Source organism: Diadema setosum, chromosome 14, assembly GCF_964275005.1.
Source record: "Diadema setosum chromosome 14, eeDiaSeto1, whole genome shotgun sequence".
Classification (NCBI taxonomy): domain Eukaryota; kingdom Metazoa; phylum Echinodermata; class Echinoidea; order Diadematoida; family Diadematidae; genus Diadema; species Diadema setosum.
The window spans coordinates 19,524,913-19,548,998 of NC_092698.1; the positions used below are offsets into that span (position 1 = coordinate 19,524,913).

Consider the following 24,086-nt stretch of genomic DNA (forward strand, 5'->3'; position numbering starts at 1 on the left):
GGGCTTTTAACTTTTTGCAAGATACCAAGAAAACACTTACGAAATAGTACAGAGCATACCATTTTAAGAGGAATTCAAAGTTCATTTGATGAAAATTGGGTTTGGAATGACTGAAACATCCAAAAACAAAGTAAACCAAAGCGATCATAATAAAGTGTAGGTCCCACACTTTACTAGAATCGCTCTGCTTTGGATATCTCGGCCATTTCAAAACCAATTTTCAACAAATAAACGTTGAATTACTCATGGAATTACATGCTCTTTCATATTTTATAAGAGGTTTCTCATTATCTCACCAAAAAATGTTAGAAACCTGAAATTAGGTCTCAACCAAAACTTTACGATCCCTTTAACGTCCTCTTTTTTTCGGATTTCAGTAAAGCTTGGTACATTGTACTTAAGTTTGAATTTGGTTTATTGATTAAAGCCAACTTCAACTCTGAGGTGAGTTTAAAATCTATGTCCCCTTGGAATTAAAAAGCTGTGGGAAATCATCACCATATAGGCTTTGGGAGGGTGTAGGTATGAACTGAACATGGTCTACTGAACTAATACCCCATTAGCTTCACACTTAATGTTACACTATACTAAAAATCAAATCAAGCATCACTTCAGATCAGCATCGCAGTAACAATGCACATTGCAATGCATGGCATGTCTGCATACAAAACGAACACAGTGGAACCTCGTTAAAGAGAGGTCAAAATTAATGTTACAAAGACCTTCTTATAACAAAAGTAATTTTGCAGGTCCCACCTTCCTATATTCGTTTGCTTTTGTACCCTGATATAGCGAGACACATGATACAAGAAGGTCACCGTTATAATGCTGATGTTCTCATTACGAGGTTCCGCTGTACAGGTCACCGGCATGACTAGCAATTTTAAAGGCTGTCGATATTCACACATCGAAATCGGGGAAACTCCATGGCTCAAATCAGGGGGCTAATTGTGTTCACCTTGGATACTAACCTTTTAAAGGTTTTATGACATACAAATGCATGTTGATTTGTGTTGATTCATGATACCCTCAACATCAATTTTGCGGTGAAACAAATACATGTATCTAGAAACATTCCATATATTTTTTTAATAATTTTCTTCTATTTTTCTGCAGATTACACTTGTACTTGGATACGCCCACAAAAACCTTCCAAACCAAGATTCTGGTTGTGACCTCATCTGTCAATCATTGCTAAAATACTGATATGTTTAATAAAACACATTGGAATGCACCTTCCCCTTGACTCAGCATAACTTGCATGTTTCTGTGATATCAATGTGACTAATAAAAGACATGGCGAGGGAACATGCAAGTTATGCTCGGTCTCAGGGAGGGTGCATTCCAAAGTCTTTTGTTAATCATATTAGTATGCGAGTGTACTTTAGCAATGATTGACAGATGAGGGTACAACCAGAATCTTGGTTTGGAAGTTTGTTTGTTTGTTGTTGTTGTTGTTGTTGGTTTTTTGTTTGTTTGTTGTTGTTGTTTTTTGGGGGGGGGGGGGTGTATCCAAGTAATCTACAGAAAAATAGAAGAAAAATCATTTAAAAATATATAACAGGCAGGGTAAAAAAACAATAAGCCAGACGCTACCCGATCGCTACCCTGATGCTACCCAGACGTTGTCATGGCAACTCTAGTTTGAAAGGTTCTGTTAAAACTGGGCTTCAGTCTTTACACACTCACCACGAAGCAAAAGGATAACATATATGACACATTTGTTACACAGCTCCCTGTGACATGTGCTTGTAATTCCACATTTACACAAGAAGCAAGTACTCTGTCCTGTTGTTTTCATCATATTTTTTTTCTTGTTTGTTTACACTCTCTCTCATGTTAGCTAACGAACTAATCTGTACACAGTAAGAAACATTAACATAGAAGTCTATCACTGAAAATTTTGTATGAAAAAACACTTTATACATGAACATGAAAAAAGGCCTTTTTTTCTCCAATACATGCGAGGTAGCATGCATTGATTTTGTGTATTTTTTTTTTTTTTTTACATTACTTACAGAGCGGTGGAACAAATTTTGCCTGTACCATCATCATAAAGATAAAAACAAACGAAAAAAGTCATCTTTTGAAGAGAGGAAAAAAGTGACAAATCCACATATGAAAATGGGGCATTGAATTACATGACAAAGATAGTATGTATAAGGCAACACACAAGCTCTTCATAATGGAAATTACAAATGTACTTGTATTCGTTTCTTGCATGATACACGTAATATGCAATTCAGGAACAAGACTTATCATTTATAACCTCTCACGTATCCAATAAACTGAATTATCGAGAGCAGCTACTGCTGAATTACAACGCTTGATGAAGATTACCTCAGGACTATATTACACAATACACATTTCAGATTTTTTAATCAAACAGCACGGTAGCATTTAGCCTTTATGTTCTGTCTGACTAAATCAGATAAGTATTTTAAAAAGAAATTGACATACAGTGTACTGTAAAACTCAAAATAATTCCCTTTCTCTGGTTGCCCACACTTGCAACAAGAGCAATCTCTCAATTTTGGTCCCCTGGAGCCAAAACAGAAGTTGCTAGAAAAAAACTGATTTGACATACAAATTTAGCTGGTTGTCGACTGCATTTGTGACATAATTGTTGCGGCCATGTAGTGCGGTATGCACACTGCATAATAACTAGTCCTGGTTTCCCCACAACTCCCATGAAACACAGTGTGAATAGTGGATTTAGGGTTTTGATTTGTTTTTTGTTGCCCAGTACAGAATGTGTACTCTGGCATTAATTCATTTTTAAGGCTTCTGTACTGATTGAAGGAAAACCATACTACATCACTACAGTGTACTGGTATTTCATCAGGGAAAAAAAGAAAAAAAAAAAAAAAAAGGAAGAAAAGATTGTTAGCAACAAGTTCAGACTGCACACACACTGGGATATTCACATCAATAATTTTATGTGTGACTATGGGTAACAAATAGAAATGCTTGTTTTATACTCCTTTGCTTCTTCCTACGTAAGTAATGGGAGACTAAGAAGAATTTGAGGTACCTTACAGTCATAAACCTCTATTTTTTTTTTGTGTGTGTGTGTTTATGTGTGATCAAATCTATGAGACAATGATTACATTTGTAGTTTCAAAAAAGAAAAAGTACATGTACAATTTGGAGGGAATACAAAAATCACTTTAGTCACCTGCGACATACTAATGGCATTAATCCTCCTTTCATAATACTGAATCCATTTCATTTAACTTTTTCGTACCTCATTAATTTGTTTTCAGGTGGTGGGAAGTGAACGCTCAGGCCTGCCTTGAATGAGATGAAGAGCAAAACACAGAACAAACTGGAATCATATCAGAACTGGACAGGGCAAATTACAGATATGGGGCTTTCACTCACATGAGATTGTCAGAAAAGGGTAATAAATATTTACAGCTACAGGGGAAAGTGAAAAATGACTCAAAGAAGTACTACTCAGACGTTATTCCAAAAGTGCATACATATAATAATTTTCATATTTTTTCTCATCTCCCTTTCTTTAGCCACGGCGGTGAGTTCACCTCACTAGTTTACCAAATCTGTGAACATGAATTCTGCTCATGACATGAAGACCATCAACCTTCATGCCTGTAAAGTGGAACTGCAGAACAGAAAAACATAAGCATGTCATCACTAGAAATTACAAAATGTACAAAGACACAAGTCATGATTTGGCTACAATCAACTCTCGGCTAAATCAAACGAGACACCTATAGGCGAGGATTGGAATGCTGGTGACGTCTTGACACAGGCCACTGAGATACCCTTATTTGCATCCTACTGTGAGCTCGAGAGCATGACAGTTTCGAGCTTAGACACCTCGGTCACGTCTTCAGGTACGTTTTACATCACAGCAACTTGCTTAAAAAATCCCCTACAATGCATTTCCGTTTGTATGGGCGAAGTCGTGATCTTCTCACGGCCGTTTTTATTTGCATCCTTTAGTGCAAGCTTAGACTGTGGGTGTACCAGCAGTTAAGGAGGTGGCTGAGGAAAGGCCAGTGACCCGACCACACATTTCATTTCTTTCTTTTTCACCGCACACATGCATTCATAAATATATAGAGACAGATACAACTTCATTATCATCAGTGCGGCCACCTTGATTTGTTGCAGCAAATCAACATCAATTGATCATTAGGTGCTGGGGGTGTGCAGAACTTCCATTGTTGCTGTCGTTTACAGAATAATGGCTGCGAGCATTTCGTTTTTCCAGAAGGGGATTGATTGGGACCTGTCGTATTTGTGCTCCATAAAGGGACTTCTGTCATATAACCACCATGACTTTGGTGCAGATTCACAAAATGTACCTGAGAAAAGAGTGACTGCAGTGCAGAGTAGGAAGAGGCTGCTAGTTACCCTTAATCAAAACAAATAGCGAGGTATCTGCTTCAAAATACACAGCTGTTTAACAACCTCCTACACTAGTGAATTTGGCAACCTACGAAGCAAGGAAACTCGCCACCCAGCGGCAACGCACATAATAGTTAGAGAGAACATTACACAATCTTAGAGGACAATATTCAATACATCTTAGTCACCCTGACCACTTTTACTTTTCCAAAACTTTTTTTTTCGTTAATATACAGAGAATTCTTTGGAATCAATACAGAGCATTCAGGAAATTGCGTTGATATGGGTTTCTCCAAAGGGTATACGCTTTTCTACTTTGTAGACAGTGGCCTCTCCCCCATTTAGAACCGCCATAAAGTTACCCCTAACCCACCCAAACATCCCCTTCCCTCCCTGTATCTACCATCCCTAGTCGTCATCGTCCTCATCCCCTTCGTCGTCGAGCTCCCTTTTCCTCTTCTCTCCCCTTTGTGCATCTTCTTCTGTAGGAGGAATCACAGTAAGAAAGCAAATCCATCACCAGGTATTTACTCAAGCAATACATAAATAGAGAAACATAGGGGTTAGATTGACAGATGGATACACAAATAAAAGAAGATACTGTACGAGCTGAAATTTTTGCGGTGGTTTTATTTTCGCGAATTTCGCGAATCGCCTTTGAACCGCGAAAATAACAACACACGAAAATAACAACGCGCAAATAGTTACGTTCAGTTAGACCGTCGCAACCGCGAAATTAACAACACGCGCAAATGTCCTCCAAGTAGCAATTCGCGAAAATATCTGTACGCGAAAATTTCACCTCATACAGTAGGTATATTGAAATGTATGATACAACTCCTTAAAGAACAATTTAAACTTTTCCTGGCAACTTCACATTTTCATGTTCTAATTTACCCTTTGCATTTTTTTCTTTTTCTTTTAAATGTATGCACATGTGTTGTTGTGTTTTTTTTTATTCTACGGCAGAATTGCACCCACAGGAAATGGATGACCTTTAACCCTAACTAGGCCGGGCTATTTAGGTAGATGATACGGCCAGGGGGGGGGGGCTCCCAGCGCCCCCCTCCAGATCTCGGCCATCGACCGCGCGATCGCGACGAAAATTGGCACACAAATTGCCTATGACGTAATCTAAAGTACCATGAAGTTAATTTATTTTTTAAATGATCATTTATGCTAAATTATGCTAATTTAAACATAATGATGCATGAAATCAGACAATTTGGTATAAATCACTAAGTAAAGCTCAAAACAGGCACATTTTTTGTGTATTCTTTTCAGTGTCCTTAGCAATGTAAGAGAAAAAAAATTGTGCAATCAGAAAAAATTTCTGAAGTATTTCATTGTTTTTTTAATTTCTTATGTATTTCTTTGTTTTTTCCGACTTTATAATTTTCATTGTTTTTTCGACTTTATAATTTTCATTGTTTTTTCTATGAAATTCGTCCGCGACATTGTTCCCAACAAGAAAATATGTTATTATTGATTTTACTCAATAAAACCCCAAAATAATCATGCTTTTATGAAATTTGCCTGTAAACACAGTTTGCATTGAAATTGTACACAAATTCACGTTTTTGAGCAATTTTTGGTCAGACATGCACGTACATATTTATGCGCAACTCCGGAACCGCGTGCCCGGGCATCGCAAATTTGGTGTCAAAAGATGTGGGAGACTTGAAAGAAAAAAGTCATGAAACGTCGCGGCGATAGCTTTTCGCGATAGTGATACATCGCGTGAAACGTCGAGGGGGGGGGGGGGCCTCGGAGGCCCCCCACGGCCTAGTTAGGGTTAAACGGATAGTACTGTTTTTGGTTTAGATGGGGGTTCTGGTTTCCAACTTTTTGATGATGGTTCTCTAAGATAATGAGAAACTTCTTATGAAATATGAAAGAGCATATAATTATAAGAGAAATTCAAAGTTTATCTGATAAAAATTGGTCATGAAATGGCTGAAATATCCAAAATAAAGCAATCCTGATAAAAGATGGGACCCACCTTTTATTAGGATTGCTTTGTTTTACTTTGTTTTTGGATATGATATCTCAGCCATTTCAAAATCTGTTTTCATCAAATAAACTTTGAATTCCCCTTTGAAATGAATGCCCTTAAATATTTCATAAAGTGGTTTCTAAGTAGCTCACAAACCATCCCCTTAAGAGCTGAATCCTCACCTCAAACAATACTAAGCTATCCCTAATGAAAAGCATTCTGAGTTCATTTAAAAAAAAATACAAAGTTCAGTGAAATCAAGCATCAGATGGTATGACAGTTTTGACAACTTAAATGTCATCTAATGTTTGACTATGGGCCCTCAAGAAGGCATTGTCATGAGTCTTATTTGGCATTTGCATAGTTTTGTTTTGATGCTTGATCATTAAAGGGAATGGCTAGTGACTGATCAGTGGGAATCAGTAGGAATGCTGGGGGATGATTGTTCCAATCCTTGTGGGATTCATTTAAGCGTACATTATATATCTATTGTTGTGTGAAAATTATTTGTTTCAGAATGGTCTCATATTCAAGTAATGTGCAGTTAAATGTTTCCAGGTTAGCATGCCTGTACAGTGATGGGGCGATCGTTAACGATCCGTTATCAAAATTCCAAGGATGCTGTATCCAGCTTGACAAATGCTACCCACAAATATTTGTACGGTTAACTCCCATTATAACGAAGTCTCAGCAGTTTTCTTTCATTATATTGAAATTTTGTTAGAGCCAAACAGTAACGTGTATCAAGATATTCAATACAAACAATTTTGGGACCTGAATTTTTATTTCGTTGTAATGAGAATTTTGTTATAACCGTGTTCACTGTAACATGAGTGCAACGTGTAGTGTTTTTTCTTACCATCTTCCTCCTCGTCCTCTTCAACGTCCTCCTCATCATCCAACTCATTGTCTGGCTGGTAGTCGTCCTCCTCTTCCTCATCTTCATCCTGACAGAGATGGAGAGAGAGAATAAAAAACAGAAAAGAGAGGATGTCTCATTACAACAGATGTATTACATGGCATTCCTGTCATTGCAAAGTCCTTGGGACTACTGCTACAACCGGTACTTTGGTTTGTTAGTATTAACACTATCAGTGAATTAAAAAAAAAAATTGTGTGTATTCTGTATCTTATTTGTATTGCACTTACAATCATAGTTATCCTGCTGTGGCACTAATTTCTGAACAATTTTATAATCAAATTTTCATGTTTTTTTTTATTTTTTTTTAGCACAACAAACAAGCAATGGACTCTCTGAAGGCAGGGGGATAATACAGTTAAACTCGCCTAAGTCGACATCGCATATGTCGAATAATCGCGCAAGTCGATAATTTTAAAAAGTCCCGATTTTTCCCCATTGACTTACGTGTATTAATTCACTCATAAGTCGAATTTTTTAAGTCGAATACTCGCTTAAGTCGATGAAATTCCAAGAACACTTTCACGGAAAAACCATTGAATTCACTGTGCCTAAGTCGAATAAGATTTTATTGTGTAATAAATCACTGTCAAAATCACGAGACGCCAGTTTTTGTTTACATACAGTATATACCAAAAGAAACTGCGTAAATAAACATTAACGTTTCATTAACGCAAGCGGTTTCACCTGAATCGTTAGTAACGCAAACTAACGATCGGGAAAATTAACGTTTGTAGCAACGATGAGTAACGATCCCTAGCGCAAATTAACGATGTTTCGTTAACATTAACGATAGGTAACGCAAGAACTCACGCGAGATTTTGGTTTTGTAACGAGACCTGGTGAAAGGACGACGTAGCCCCTGCCGAGTGTAGCGATCTATGCCTTATATTTAGCGGAGTCTTTTCGCGAATCGAATCACGATTTCGCGAATGGTTAATTTGCGACCGGGGTCACCAAAACCGCACGCCGGGCCACCAAAAAGCCGAATGTTTGCCTTCAGTCTTGGAAATGAAGCGGTAACAATCGGTTCCATAAGGTGTTTGCTCTTTTAATTTTGGAAATGAATAACGGTAATATTCGATTCCGTATAATACTAAAATAAATGTCGGATGTTTGCTTATACTTTTGGAATGTCAGAGATTTGATTTTGCATTCGGAAATGAATAAGGATAAAAAAAAAAGTATCCGGAAGATGCTGAAATAAATTAAATGTCGAATGTTTGCTTTGACGTTCGGATATGAAAAATAATGATATTCAACTCCATACGATGATAAAATAAATGCCGGATGTTTACTTTTACGTTCGAAAGTAAATAACAATTACATTCAGCTCTGGAAGATGCTAAGTAAATGTCGAATTATCCCTTTGACGTTCGGAAATGAATAACAATAATAATCAACTTCGTACGATGATGAAATACATGTCGGATGTTTACTTTTACGTTCGAAAGTAAATAACATTAACATTCAGCTCCGGAAGATGCTAAAGTAAATGTCGAATTATCCCTTTGACGTTCGGAAATGAATAACAATAATAATCAACTTCGTACGACGATGAGATAAATGTCGGGTGTTTGCTTTTACTTTCGAAAGTAAATAGCAATAACATTCGGCTCCAGAAGATGCTAAAATAAATGTCAGATGATAGTTTTTACGTTCGTAAGTGAATAGCAGTAATATTCTTCTCCATACGATGCTAAATAACTGTCGGATGTTTGCTTTTAAATTTCGAAATGAATAACAGTAACATTTAGCTGCGTTTGATGGTAAAGTTAATGTTTGATATTTGCTTTAACGTTCGGAAATGAATAACAATAGTATTCAACTCCGTCCGATGATAAAATGAATGTCTTATGTTTGCTTTTATGTTCGAAAGTAAATAGCAGTAACATTCAGCTCCGGAAGATGCTAAAATAAATGTTGAATGTTTGCTTTGGCCTTCGGAAATGAACAACTATAGTATTCAACTCAGTGCGATGATGAAATAATTGCCGAAAGTTCGCTTTTACGTTCGAAAGTAAATAGCATGTAACATTCCACTCCTGAAGATGCCAAAATAAATGTCAGATGATTCATTTCACTTTCGGAAGTGGACAGCAGTAACATTCGGCTCCTTACGATCATAACATCGGGTGTTTGCTTTTGAATTTGGAGATCGAATAACGGTAATATTCTGCTCCGTACGATGCTAAAATAAGTAACAGATTGTTTCTTTTACATTTGGAAATGATTAACGGTATTAATCGGCTCATTTAGATGATGAAATAAAAAGCGGATGTTTGCTTTCACGTTCGGAAATGAATAAGGATGATATTCAGCTCCGTAAGATCCTAGAATGAATGTCGGTTGCTTGTTTTTACATTTGAAAATGATTAACGGCAACATTCGGCTCCGGAAGGTGTTAAAATACTTGTAAATGGTGGATGATTGCTTTTACAATCAGAAATAAATAACGGTAACTTTCGGACCGAACGTAGGACCGATTTAGTTTTGCTTGTTTTGTTTTTTGTTCGGGCCACCAAAAAATAAAAATCAATCATTTTGGGGCCACCAAAATAAAAGTTAGTGTGGAGCCGTGGCCTGCATCAATGTGGATAAAGTGTCTTGCTGAAGGGCAAATATCGGGCACACCGCTCCAGCTCTCGGCTCCAGAGTAGACAACATACATGTACATTATACATATGTACGTGTGGTGTAACTTTAAGTCGATATTTTTCGACTTACGTACAAGTCGAAACTCGCCTAAGTCGATGTGTTTTGCTCAGTCCCGAGAAGATCGACTTATGCGAGTTTAACTGTATTACCCCTTGACATACAAATCGCATGTCTTCAGCACAGAAGTGTAAAATGTCATACCAGGTATATCCATTGATTCACATACAGCTGTAGTATCCCCCCCAAAAAAAAAAAACAACAACAACAACAACAACAACAACAAGAACAACAAGAACAACAATAAACAAACAAACTTCATATATGTGGAAGATGTAGTATAAATAAAATTGAGAGAAAATTTGAGTGAGTTTTTAACACCAAAAGTGTGGCATGCACTTACTGCATACAGGAAGAAGCCAGTTTGTGCACTGATTTCTAATAAATACAGATCAATTTCAGATGTGACTGTGCAAACATGACAAGACAACATGCAAAGTGAAATATCAAAATTTTAATTCTGTACATACTGCTGCAGCATTATGTTGAAGGCATAATTTACCATTTGCAGATGAAACAAACACCCAACATTAATGCTTTAAAATTGTTCTGAAATGTGAGTTAGGGATAGAAACAACCACTGTAAAAATTTGAATTGGTAAAATCGATGTTAAGTATTGTTAAATATGGGTAATTCCATGAAGTTGGGGCAGTGTCCATGTAGCATCGTGATATTTGAAAAACACATTTCAGCATAACTCAATATTAGTTATGCTATACATTTATTGTTTGTAGGCTTTACATTTGCATTGAGGCCACTCATTTTCTAGGAAACTTTGTGCCATTCAGACTCAATTTTGATGAAGTTATTAAACAATATGTAACGGTGTCCTGTAGCATCGTGACGTGTCCATGTAGCATCGTGATATTTTAAAATTTGGTCTTAAGAGACAAATTATGGCAATCAGCTTGACCAAAATTTGATGTAATATGCATATTTACTAGATTAGTCAGATAGCTAAATATCTCAAATTTCCTGTACACAGTTTTAATTTTAAAAGAAAATTACAAAATGTATCACGATGCTACGCGGTGTCCTTTTTTGTTACATTTGGTGGACACCGCGTAGCATAGTGACATTTTTTGTAATTTTCTTGTAAAAGTAAGACTGTTGAATGGAGAGTAAAGATATTTAGCTATCGGACTAATTTAGTAATTATGCATATTATATCAAATTTTGGTCAAGCTAATTGCATTAATTTGTCTTTTAGGACCAGATTTTAACTATCACGATGCTACATGGACACGTCACGATGCTACAGGACACTGTTACATTTTTTTAAAATAACTTCATCAAAATTGAGTCTGAATGGCACAAAATTTCCAGGAAAATGTATGGTCTCAATACAAATGTAAAGCCTATAAACAATATATGTATAGCATAATTAGTATTGAGTTATGCTAAAATGTAACACTTTGTGCCCCAACTTCATGGAATTACCCATATACAAAATGTGAACAATAGTTATTATAAAAATGTTTCCAGATTAAACCGTCTACAGTTACGGTTTATTGAGAAAAATACAGATATCTCCTTATATTTTAGGCTTTATTGCAAAAATTTTATATGACGGGATGTTTTGTGGTACAATAGACCTACACATATGCATTAAATGTCATATCTTGAAAATTTTTTAAATCACTGTTGCCAAAGGTAACAGGACTTTTTAAGTTTCTAACACCAAGGCTTTGCGTAACACACATTTCTATACCTATAAATTACCGGACATGAGAAATTATCCTAAGAATTAAACACTAACAATATTTCCAGAAGTAAAATAAATACACTTGACTAAATCTGACATAAAAATAGAAGAAATAAACATTTTTGGCTTGAGAAACAAGATTTCTAAATGTTGGTAATAATGGTTCTTACCATAAACAAAAAGCACGATTGGAATTCATGCTAAATAAAAATTCATGTCTATTTGAGGAATTGTTTGCAACTTCATACTTGGCTTTTCCAATCATACAGAGCTCAAAAAAAGATGGAGGAAATATTTTAAGTGTATTATTATTGATTTTTCACAGGAAATTAATGCATGTTTTTAAGAGCCATGTAACACTTTCAAACATCAGCACTGTAAATGTGCACATATATTTTTTTCAATAAACTAATTTAATTGTATTGTCACATTTCTGTCAATAAAAGAGGGGTGCAGACATAGTCAGCTGAGAACAAGAAGGGCGCTACTGCCTGCTAAGATTTAAACATAAATACAAACAAAACTATCTCCATGAATTAAAAGTTGATTTAATGAAAGTGGCTAGATTTATATCCTATGTTCATAAAGGTAAAATAGTGCCGACACCATAAAGCAGAGGATAGCAGGCTCTACAACATGATACCAATAACTCAATAACCCCAAATATTGCAATAAAGCCCTTCTAGTTCTCAGTTGACGATAATGTGGTAGCATATAAGTAGACAATATACTTTTGACAAACTTTGCACTTACCCCAAGATCTGACTTATTTAAGTAGTCCAGGCCTACATTGTCGCTTCCCTCCACATTTTCATCCTCATCCTCATCCTCATCTTCATCGTCATCCAGATCGTCATCATCTTCCTCGTCTTCATCATCATCATCTTCATTCCCATCGTCGTCATCGTCGTCTGAAGATGCATGTTTTAAAGAGAATGGAGTACCAGTATGCAGGATATGAAAGCTTTACTGCTTTGAGTTTGCTTGTCATTGATTATTCCTGAGAATCCCTGAGAAACTTGCAATCTATGAAAGGCCTACAATGGGTGATTTCAAGTTCGATGCTAGTACTAGTACTATCTCCCAAACAACTGCCTTGAATCACACTCAAACACCAACGGTCACATTAACGCAACGATATTGATCAAATTTATCAATCTCCAGCACTAGGTGTTGGGATCACACAACCGCGAAGTCTGCAGGAATTGTGCGATGAAAAAAAAAAGTGATTGTGCGTGATTACAGTCAAAATATTACAAGATGTAGCTATGACTGCTTAGTTTTAGACACAATGTGAGGAAGACGGATTGAAATGCCACAAATGTCATCCCCTCTCCGAAATACGACTATCTTAATTTTGCTCCCAGGCTCAGATTTATGAGGCCATGTCTAGAGTGTTCGTGTCTGATGATGAAAATGATAACCCCTAAAGGCTAGTGTTGGCCAATGGTGAAAAAGCACACAAATCGCCAACACAAACAGTGGAACTCGGTTCAGCAGATGACATTTAACACAGAGCCCAGCACCAAATACTGGATGATAAGTGCTCATATTTAGACATAGCAAAGTTTGTGGTGCAGACAAAGCCACCCTTTCGGATTATTCACTTGGTCCTAGGGACAAAATGAAATGGTAGCTACATCACAAGATCTCCACATGAGAAAATGCAAAATGCATGGTTAGTGTTACAATCTCACAAAATTGGTATATAGGTACTTTATAACATCAAATAAACATACATGAAAGAAAAAGGGTTTTTCACTTTTCCCATACTGCACAATACTTGGAAGGCAAGTTGAGAGAAAGAATGAAAGAGTTCCCTCCTTGTCTACCAGTCCATTGCTTACCTGAATCCTCATCAGAATCTTCATCTACAAGTGCATCATCTACATCATCCTCGTCCTCATCTTCCTCGTCCTCATCATCCTCGTCCTCTTCATTTTCCGTTCCTTATTCGTAAAGCAGACACAAACAATGAGTATCTCCTACACAGAAAGCACTCTGTATTGCATGAGCAACTTCTCAGATTATCACTGACTGGGTTATCATACGGATTATGAGATGAACCTCAAACTTTCTCTGATTAAAAAAAGAAAAAGAAAAAATGTATTTAGGGAAGGTCGATGTCAATTAGCTATCATTTGACTGGATAATTCAAATCATAAAGAGTTTAACCCTATTCTAAGTGGGCTATTTGAGACCAAGTTTTTACTGGGGGTTCAAATCAGCCGCCAATGGCACGATCGCTGCCAAATTTTGCCCGAAGATAGAGCCGGATGTAAACTACAAGATTGTACATTTGTATGGTCATACAATAGAAAAATATTGATTTTCAATTTTTAGTAAATCAATTACAAAAATTTATGCATGAAATCATATTTCTGCCTGTTAACTCCGTTAAAAAGACTGAAGGATTGCTACATTTTTGTGTCAGAATTCCTCAAGACATGTTGAACAATTTTCTTGCAAAAAAAATTGCACAATCAAATTCAATTTCTTTCCTTTTTTACTGTTTTAAGAATTTCTTATGTATTTTATTTGTTTCAAAGTCAAATTCAGATAATCATTAAAAAGCTTGACAATTAAATTCACAAAACATCAATGACATGATAACCTACATCAGGGACAAAACTGCAGAAAAAGGGGGATGGTTATATTTAATGTCCACATGTCTATATGAAACAGTTTTTCACTACCAATCACTGTCCAAAAGGCAGAAACTGAGAGGACAAGTTCACCTTCATATTCATGTGGATTGACTGAACACAGAATATTAGAACATGATGTCAGTGAATATTTCAGGAAAATTAAACAAGTTGTTCAAAAGTTGTGAGTTTTAAAGTTTTTGCACAGTCACTGCTGGATGAGAGAAGACTTTTGATGTGTCATCAACTTCAAGCTGCCAGGGCGCCTCGCCCTAGCAGAAACTAGAGCACACACTTAAGTGCATGTATGCAAACCTCAAAAAAAGGTCCAGCGTAAACTCCAAAGTTCACTGACCCTATCTGCCAAAATATTGAAATTTCTTCATAAAATCCATACAAATTCCCAGATCGCTACCAAAATCTAATTATCTGTTCCTTGTGTCATTCTCAACTGTTTCTGCAAGTTTCATCCAAATTCATCCTTAAATTCTTGAGTTATTTTGCACACCGACACATACAAACCAAACAAACCAAAAAACAATAGCCGATGAAAACATAAACAGAACCTCCTCCCTTGGCGAATTGGAGCCAACGGCCTTTTTTGCGGCATGAAATTTTCGCAAACTGCCTCTGGCATTCAATGTATATAGTGTAGACAAAAACTTTCGCGTGCATTTTAATTTCGCGAATCTTGGCGCTCACGAACATTCCTCGTTTTACAGTATTGTACATACCATCCTCCTCCTCATCCTCTGAAGGACTTGAATTGTCTGCAACCTCTCCACTTGATCCCACAAAGCCATCTAAGCTCTTTAGACTCGTAAGCATCCTGAACGTATCTTCCCTGTAGTTTGGTAAGTGTGTTACGTCATTGTGGAACAGGTCCAAGTGTGTCAGCTTCGTTAAGTCTTTCTGCATTGGGTCATTCATATAAACAATGAAAGATACGTTATCAAGTAATAACCCTTTCCCCTTATAAAATAAGTTAACTACCCACACACATGCCAAATTTCAAGCTAAATGCTCCAAGACTGATGAAGTTAGGTAAATCCACAGTATTTTTGTATGATTTTCATACAAAATATGCTGTTACCATGGCAACACTTTGTTAAATGATAAAAGATTAAGTTCGCACATCAATGTATCATGGCGGTCACATGTACCATGGCAGTCACATGTGCCCAATTTCAAGCTAAATGTTCAAAGACTGAGAAAATTAGATAAATCTACAATATTTTTGTATGCTTTTCAGTAAAAAAAAAAAAAAAAATGTTACCATGGCAACGTATTATGCAACACAGTGGACTTCTGTTTTAACAAAGTCCTCTGGACCAGCGGTTTTCTTTCGTTATATCGAAATTTTGAAAATACATAGAGCCAATAGTGTTGCGGCCTGAATTCTTATTTCGTTGTAACCGGAATTTTGTTATAACCATGTTTGTTATAACAGGAGTGCACTGTATAAAAAAAAAAAGAAAACGAAAAAAAAGAAAGGTATCTGGCACATTTTCCTTCGATAGCAGGCACACATGTCAAATTTGGGATTAATTACTCAAAAAATGAGAAAGTAGTTCGATCTAGTTTTTTATGAAAATTTGCCATTGCCATGGCAATATATTATTTGATACTGACAAAAAAAAAAAATGTCTTGCACATCTACCTTTGATAGCAGTCACACATCTTATGCCAAATTTGGGGTCAATTGCTCAAAAAATGAGAGATTAGTTTAATCCACAAGATTCTTTGAAACGGACCGACCCCCCCCCCCTCCCACCACCACCACCACCTGACCGACCACCCGAAATGATTCCTATATACCGAAGTGATTCCTATATACCCCCATGCACACTATACGTGGGTGGGGTATAATTATAACCCTTCATAAAACAGGACCAGGATAATTCAGTATTTGTGTAGAGCATACCACTACAGTGGGATATGATAACAAAGCTTAATATTACCACTTTAGAGAGATGACAATCAACATCAAAAATATTATGTACTACATTTCATTGGCAAAAGGTGACAAAAGTTTGAATAATACTCAGTATATGCCTTCACAGGACATGTACTTACCAGGGGTTCTAATGCCTTGATAGTTGAAATTTTGTTGTTGCTCAGATTTAGATGCGTAAGGTTAGCACATGACTTGAGGTTTTCTAGACCAGATCTGATGGAATTGTCACTTAATTCGAGCTGCAAAGAAAAACAGTGAAACACTACAATGTAAGTCTTGTGCACACAACTCTGAAGTGTAAATGTGAGACTACCCTTTTATGATAATCTCTCTACAAAAGCAACATAAAGACAATAATTATATCAAGTTCTGTGGGCTGAACAGTGTCGTAATAGACATGCTCTGATTAAACATGTGGTTGATTTCATGACTGATACTTTCTTTATTTCTTTTTGAAAGATCCGGGGTCAAATTGACCCCCCCCCCCCCCCCCCGACGTTTCGTGCCACGATTCCGCAACGCGCAAAGATTTTGCCGCGTCGTTTCACGACTTTTTTTCATTGAAGTCTCCCGCAAATTTTGAGACCAAATTTGCGGTGTCCGGGTACACTGTTCTGAAGTTACGTAATGTTTTGCATATGCGTGTCAAACCGAAAACAGCTCAAATTCATGATATCGTGTGCAAATCCAGTGCAAATTGTGTTTTTTGGTTCAATTGATATAAATTGGATTATGTCAACTTTTAACCATTAAAATTAATCAATTCTAGTGTAGATAAGCCTGAAAAAGTGCCTGCATCAAATTTTGGCAAAAAAAAACAAAAGAAAACAAAAGGTCGAAAAAACAATAAGATACATAAGAAATTAACAAAACAATAAAAAACAAAAGAAATTGATTTTGATTGCGCTATTTTTTTACATGAAAATTGTTTGATATGTCTTGAGGAATTCTGACACAAAAATTTAGCAATCCTTCAGTCTTTTTGATGGAGTTATAGGTGAAAATATGATTTCATGCACAAATTTGCATAAAAATTGAAAATAGAAAGGAAATATTTTTCTATTGTATGACCATGTAATCTTGTAGTTGACATCCAGCTATATCTTTAGGCAAAATTCCGCGGCTATCGCGCGATCGGTGGCCGAGATCTGAAGGGGGGGTCACTATTTGACCCCCCAGTAAAAACTTAGTCTCAAATAGCCCAGTTAGAATAGGGTTAAGAAAAGAGAGATCAAAGGTGCTTTCACAGTAAACATATTTGAAGGGGAAAAACAGTGGGCCTAATATATTGACACGCCGATCGGTAGATACTTAAAAGGTCCCACATGCCTGTTATCAGTACACACTTGCACATTAGTACACAATCACATGCTAGCGCAATGACAATGTTGTGAAATGCTTCATTTTCAGCGTATTTGTAATGTGTTTGATCAAGGAGAGCATATACTGTAAAACATGATATATTCGCGGCACGAAATTTTCGCGAATTGGAGCCGACGGCCTTTTTTGAGGCAAGAAATTTTCGCGAATTGCCTCTTGCGTTCAATGCATATAATGTAGATAAGAAATTTCGCGTGGATTTTAATTTCGCGAATCTTGGCGCTCGCGAAATTCGCGAAATTAAAATGCACGCGAACATTTCTCGTTTTACAGTAGTCCCCGGAGAAGGTTTTTGAGCAATGCCTGTTAAAATGGGGCACTTGGCATTCATCATGGGGTTTTCAAGAAAAAGATGAAAATTTACAATGTAGGCCCCAATTTACGCCCCTGGGGCCCCCAGGTGGGGCATGTTGCCCATATGATGAGAATGAGATTCTATCCCCCTAGGGATGCTACCTGCCAAGTTTGGTGAAAATTCATCATGGCATTTTCAAGAAAAAGATGAAAATGCACAATTAGGGCCCCATTAGGACCCTTCCCCACCCCCTCGGTCCCCCCTCGGTCCAAAGGGGGGGCACCTCTGATTCCACCATGAGCAAACTTGAAACTACAGTCATCAATGTGCCAACTCATAGTATTAACTATCACTTCTGGTTCTAGGGAAGATTTTTTTTTTTTTAAGATTCCTCAATTTTAGGGGGTGGGGGGGCCCTCTGGGGGCCCCCCACATGGGGCATGGTGCCCACTTGAACAAACTGGGACCATATCCCCCTAGGGATGCTACCTGCCAAGTTGGTGAAAATCGGTCATGGGGTTCTCAAGAAGAAGATGAAAATGTAAAAAGTTTACGCGCAACGCACGCCGGACGAAGAGCAATCGCAATAGCTCACTTGAGCCTTTGGCTCAGGTGAGCTAAAAACTCATTTTCAAGAATCACCAATATATAACTAAAAATTACACAAAGATTCAAGACTCATTTGGCAATGATTCCACCCCCCCCCCCCCCAAACACACACACACACACCTATGACAACTTACCCGCTGAAGTTTGGGAAGTTTTGGAAAGTTCTTTAAGGTTGTGAGTTTGGTGTTGATCATGCTCAACTTCTCCAAGTTGCAATACTCATCTGTGAATCCCTCAATCACCCCAGCACTGTTACAATTGTCAAGCATGAGATCCGTGACCTGGGGAATGGGAAAGGGACACAAATGCAAAGAAGCTCATGAACACTGAAACAAAAACAAAAAAATTGAATAAGGTACATCAGTAAACACATAGCAACATATTGCATGATATATTACATCCATACATACATACATACGTACATACTGTACGAGCTGAAATTTTCGCGTACAGATATTTTCGCGAATTGCTACTAGGAGGAGAACATTTTCACATGTTGTTAATTTTGCGGTTGCGAGGTCTAACTGTGCTTATCTGTTCGCACGTTGTTTTTTTTCGCGTGTTGTTATTTTTGCGGTTCAAAGGCGATTCGCGAAATTCGCGAAAATAAATCCACCGCGAAAATTTCAGCTCGTACAGTATTATACATTGTACATGTACCCATAAACACACTTTCAATACATTCTAGGATGCTATCAATCCTTCCAATCCAAAATTGCACTTGGGTAAGACAAAAAGATGTACACAAATGTATAGGTACAGCACTTCCTACATTAAAAGTTTGGGGCCCTTTTGGGCAGGCACTTGGGTTTTGTAGTGCCCCGCATAAATATAAATGTATATAATCATATCCACACATAAATCTCAAGGAATGCCATCATTCTAATACATTGTGCGGTCATTATTGTGTTATAAAACACATGCTAGGAATTACAAGTTTCATGTACCTTTGTACAAAGTACATTCTTGTACATCCAAATGACAACATAAAATCTGACAATCTGCATTAAAGGAAACCAAAACCTAAATGGAAATGTGGATTGAGTGAAAGCAGCAATATTAGTACAACACATCAGTGAAAGTTTGAGGAAAATCGGACAATCGTTGCAAAAGTTATGAATCTTTAAAGTTTTTGTGTTGGATGAGGAGACTACTTGAGTTTATGACATCATGTGTGGAGAACAATCATAAGGAAATAATAAAGAAAATCAAACTTGATTTTACTTTTCTAGCATAATGAAAGAGCACTTGACTAACTGCTTTCAGAAAGCAGGGGTACCTTAAAGGCACATAGACCCGGTGGTTTAGTCAAATGCGTACGCGGGCACACGACGCAAGTTTCCTACAGAGACCCATGCCATTGACTCCTATTTAGCGCTTACGCTTTGGCCCATTTCCATGAGTCCGAAGAAGTCCGATCCACTGTAGTCAGTGGTCCAATCAGATCGGCACTATCATTCAACAGCGCCCCCACAACTACTGGGTCTAGGCGCCTTTAACATAGTGTATGCCAGTATCAAGTTGATGGAATGTGTAATTTTCTTGAAAAATAATTTTTGTGAAATTCCCTAATATTTTCTTTATATTGATAAAGCAGTCTTGTCATCCAGCAGTTCCAACACCAAAACTTTAAAAATTCATAACTTTTGCATCGATCGTCCGATTTTCCTCAAACTTTCACTGATGTGTTCAGTTGCTGCTTTCGCTCAATCTACATTTCTCTCTGGGTTTGGTTTCCTTTTAAACAGCATGGTTATTGAAAGAGATACACTTTAAATACAGAACGTAACTTCTTGAATGGTCTCGAGAAACAACGGCATACCACCGTTATGTTACCAGTTAGTCTGGTCCAGGTCTTATCACTAACAACTTCCTGAGGTTCCAGCTCCTCAAGGTCTGCATTTCAGTCATTAGCAGAATCAAAAAGTTAATTTGTTTACACAAATCAAATGGCATTTAAGAAATACCATTTGAGAAAATCTGGGTCTCCTAAGCTGGATGAGAGATATTGCCTGGGATTCACTACCACTTAATGAAAATTCTCTTGGAGATTATGCCGGGGTGGTCCACGAGGGGTTTCAGCACGTTGCTGCAAGTAAAGCTCAAATTCTTGTGCAACATCCTCAAGAATTTGCAACAAGCTCAAAACAAAATGTATTCAAACATGTGAAAAACATGTGCAAAACAAAACAAACATCAAATTACCTCGTAGTATATTTTTGTGCAAAACATGAAAGAGAACTAGAGAGAATGTACCGAGAGCTCTGGTACCCTGCACATACCATGTAATACCGTCTGTGCATAGAAAGCAATTGCTCTCTCCCTATTTCATTTATAAATCTGTTAGTTACTTCTGTTCAGACCCAGCATTTTTAAAATCATTCACTCAAATCCCACATAAGTTGTATAACATACAGACCTTACTGTATTGTACAATATACCAGGTAAGCAGAAGTGTGCACATACACTGTACATGTATGCAACTGTTTTTCTTGGAACTTCATGAAATGTTCATTCCAACATTATTTTCATAAAATTCAAACAAGATGATAGAACACAAGGATTTGCACTCTCCCATTTTACATACCATTGTTGCAAGTTGTTGTTTTGTTGGTTTTTTTTTGTCCTGGAGGCTTTGTTGAGGGGATGGGACCAGTACAACTTGGTTCATAAACAGTGAAAAAATACAACTTTTCTTCTACTATTTTGTTGTAAGAAAGCAAAGCTAAATTTGCAAAAATGAGCTGTCTTTGTCACATATACAATTGTAGGTCCTAGGTACTGATGCACAAGCAAAACAGAACACCAGGAATGCACACATATTTCCAAGGTTTGAGGAGTTTTTATTTTCTTTTTTGAGATGTTGATGACTCCCATTCTTTCTTTCTTTCTTCTTTTTTTTTGGGGGGGGGGGGGGGTGGGGGGGGGGGGTTACAGGTCCCATACATGATGCAAACATCACATCTGAAAAAGACCAAAAATTTTTGGCCAAAAACATGGTTATACCAATTTGTAAAAATAAACACCAGTACACACCCTCATTTTCATTCTGGCTACTTTTCCATACCCATTGATTTAACATTCATCATGAACATGTTCACTGTAGAATCTATGACAATGTAGCCTACTGAAAACTATTTTCAGCATTTTACTGACAAGTGACATTTTCTTTTTCTGTCATTTCAAATTTCTGTCTTGCATACTTTTTTTTTTTTCATCTTAGTATCAGGAGTAAAAATAGCGATTACAAGTTCTAAATATGGGAAATGAAAAGAAAAGTTGTTCTTCTAGTTCTACTGTTCTTTTTGAATAGAAATGTGCAATATGTAGAAATTTGCATACCAAATCCAGACCTCGTCTCCAATAATCTAGTGTAATATAAAACCCAATTTGGCCTTTGGAAGGGCACATTTCACTGAATTCGAAGAATTTCAACTAATTTGCTATCCCACCTGTTTCACCATATACTATTACTACATTGTACTTAGACTCTAGTATCACTATAAGCTCTAGACCCCCTAACGTTTAGACATCTAATAATTGCTGCTACAATTTGTGCAAGTGTATGATGTCTACGTGTAGAAGCTCTGCCTCTAGATGTTTCTACTGGAGAGTTGTTAGAGAGGTAGAGAGAACCGCCTGTCCCACTGCCCCAGTCCCCTTGTTGGTTCTATCCATCCTGGACTGGCGTCCAACCTGGGTGATGTGATGTCACTAAAACTGCGAGGTACAAGGACTGATTCTAATCCATCCTTAAAAGATACAATATACTGTAGGAAATAATGATCGCATATCCTGAGAGAAAACAGGCAGCCCCTGTAAGTATTGTTCAGTCTGAGCGGATCACAGGATAAATAGTGAAAACTGACGTGCCAGCGAGCCGTCTTTTATGCGTGGCGCGAATTCGCTCCGACTTTGAATTTCCAAAGTTCCACACACAAATCCAGCATGTTGTGCACAGCCCAGTGTTTCACTTCTCGCCACACACAACACACATGGTGCACACAGGGCAATGCAGCAAGGCGCTATGCTGCGAAGATACTAGTACACTGCTCATGCTATCCAAACCCTACCTCGCTATTCTCAGATGAGAAGCTTAGGGTATCATGAAATGAACGGTAAACGAAAAATCGATTATGGCATGTGCTTGAATTCTACATGGAAATTGTCCGTGATATTCATGAGTACGACACTACTTGGTTTACAAGGTAAAATTACGCTCAATACAAGAGTGATATTTGAACAAATTCAAAGTTTCAACGTTGAAACGGGACAAAAATGGCAGCGTCCCTACGCGATTGGCATACAAACATTAACGCCAGCTGCAGCATGGAATAAACCGAAAACAATTCATTTACACAAGTATGATTAAGCACTCCCTTCAACAAGAACTGAATTTATTGAACAAACCTTCCGCGGATCCGCACCACGTAACTCCAGCTCAATTCTCCGATCCATGGTTTGAGTCGACGTCATGTTGCTCTTCCAAGCAGTCTACTCACTCGCGGAGCTTCCTAACGTTGGGTGCTGCTGTAACTTCGTTATAGTATCGGCAGTCAGTAGTCGAGATGAAGCGCTTAGCGGCGGACCCTCGATACACACACACGGCGGCGTAGTTAGTTTGCCTGCATGCACATCGTATATCAACGTGCTTTACGGGATACCGCGCATCGGCCGACGGACCTCTCTTTGCAAGCATACAGTATAACAGGCTGGGTAACTGCGTGTATAGCAAGCTGTCATTGACAAGATACGCAGTGCGACATAATAGGCTCTCGGTGTAGCTTCCATTGGCCAACACATAAAATCCATGCTGCACTGAGCGACATCGACGCGGTTAAAGCTGCACTAGCGATGATTAGAGTGAGCTGTTAAGTACAATTACTAAGATTCTTTCATTTTTCAGTGACGGTATGTCAAAAGGGCTATGTAACTTTTTGCACTCTATGAATACCTGCGTATTTTTCTAAAAAGATTGTTAATTGAAATAAGAATATGGAAACCATGTCGTTGAAAGGCATTCTCAAATCTGTTAGCATCATTTCAAGTAAACAAGAAAACTGATCCAGATTTCACCACGAAGTGATAAGCTGATACATCACATTCTTGATAGGGCCTACCCACCATATCTAATAGCGATAAAATACATTGCTTTGAAAAATGTTATAGAATTGGCCTGATTTCAAGAATTATTTCTCATGTCTCAAACAGGTTTCAAATAAATATGTTCAAGTATAGGCACTAATCAGTGAATTCTGTTTCATTTTTTTTTACGATGATCACCAAAATGAAAGACAATGTATGAGGGGTTTTTTTATATGACTATATAGCACATAATGTAGACCCAATCACTATTGCTCCAGAAACAGATGAATAAAACCGATAGGCCATACCTGATTGAGGCCAGTCGACACTAGTGTCAAGATTTCTACGTCAGATTGTATAAAATAGGGCCTATATTTTAGGCCTATTTTTTTTTAAATGATA

The 24,086-nt window shown here is 37.4% G+C and overlaps 1 protein-coding gene across 1 annotated transcript; it reads right to left on the minus strand.

Moving 5' to 3' along the window:
• Positions 1 to 1,733: 1,733 nt before the first annotated feature.
• On the minus strand, positions 1,734 to 23,306 carry LOC140238081 (acidic leucine-rich nuclear phosphoprotein 32 family member A-like). Its single transcript, XM_072318006.1, has 8 exons — positions 23,010 to 23,306; positions 18,734 to 18,880; positions 16,435 to 16,554; positions 15,093 to 15,270; positions 13,561 to 13,662; positions 12,467 to 12,624; positions 7,233 to 7,320; positions 1,734 to 4,859 (listed from the first exon to the last, which is right to left on the minus strand). Exons 1-8 carry the CDS (start codon positions 23,073 to 23,075, stop codon positions 4,786 to 4,788), a joined length of 933 nt encoding a protein of 310 aa, XP_072174107.1. The 5' UTR covers positions 23,076 to 23,306; the 3' UTR covers positions 1,734 to 4,785.
• Between the last annotated feature and the right edge of the window lie 780 nt (positions 23,307 to 24,086).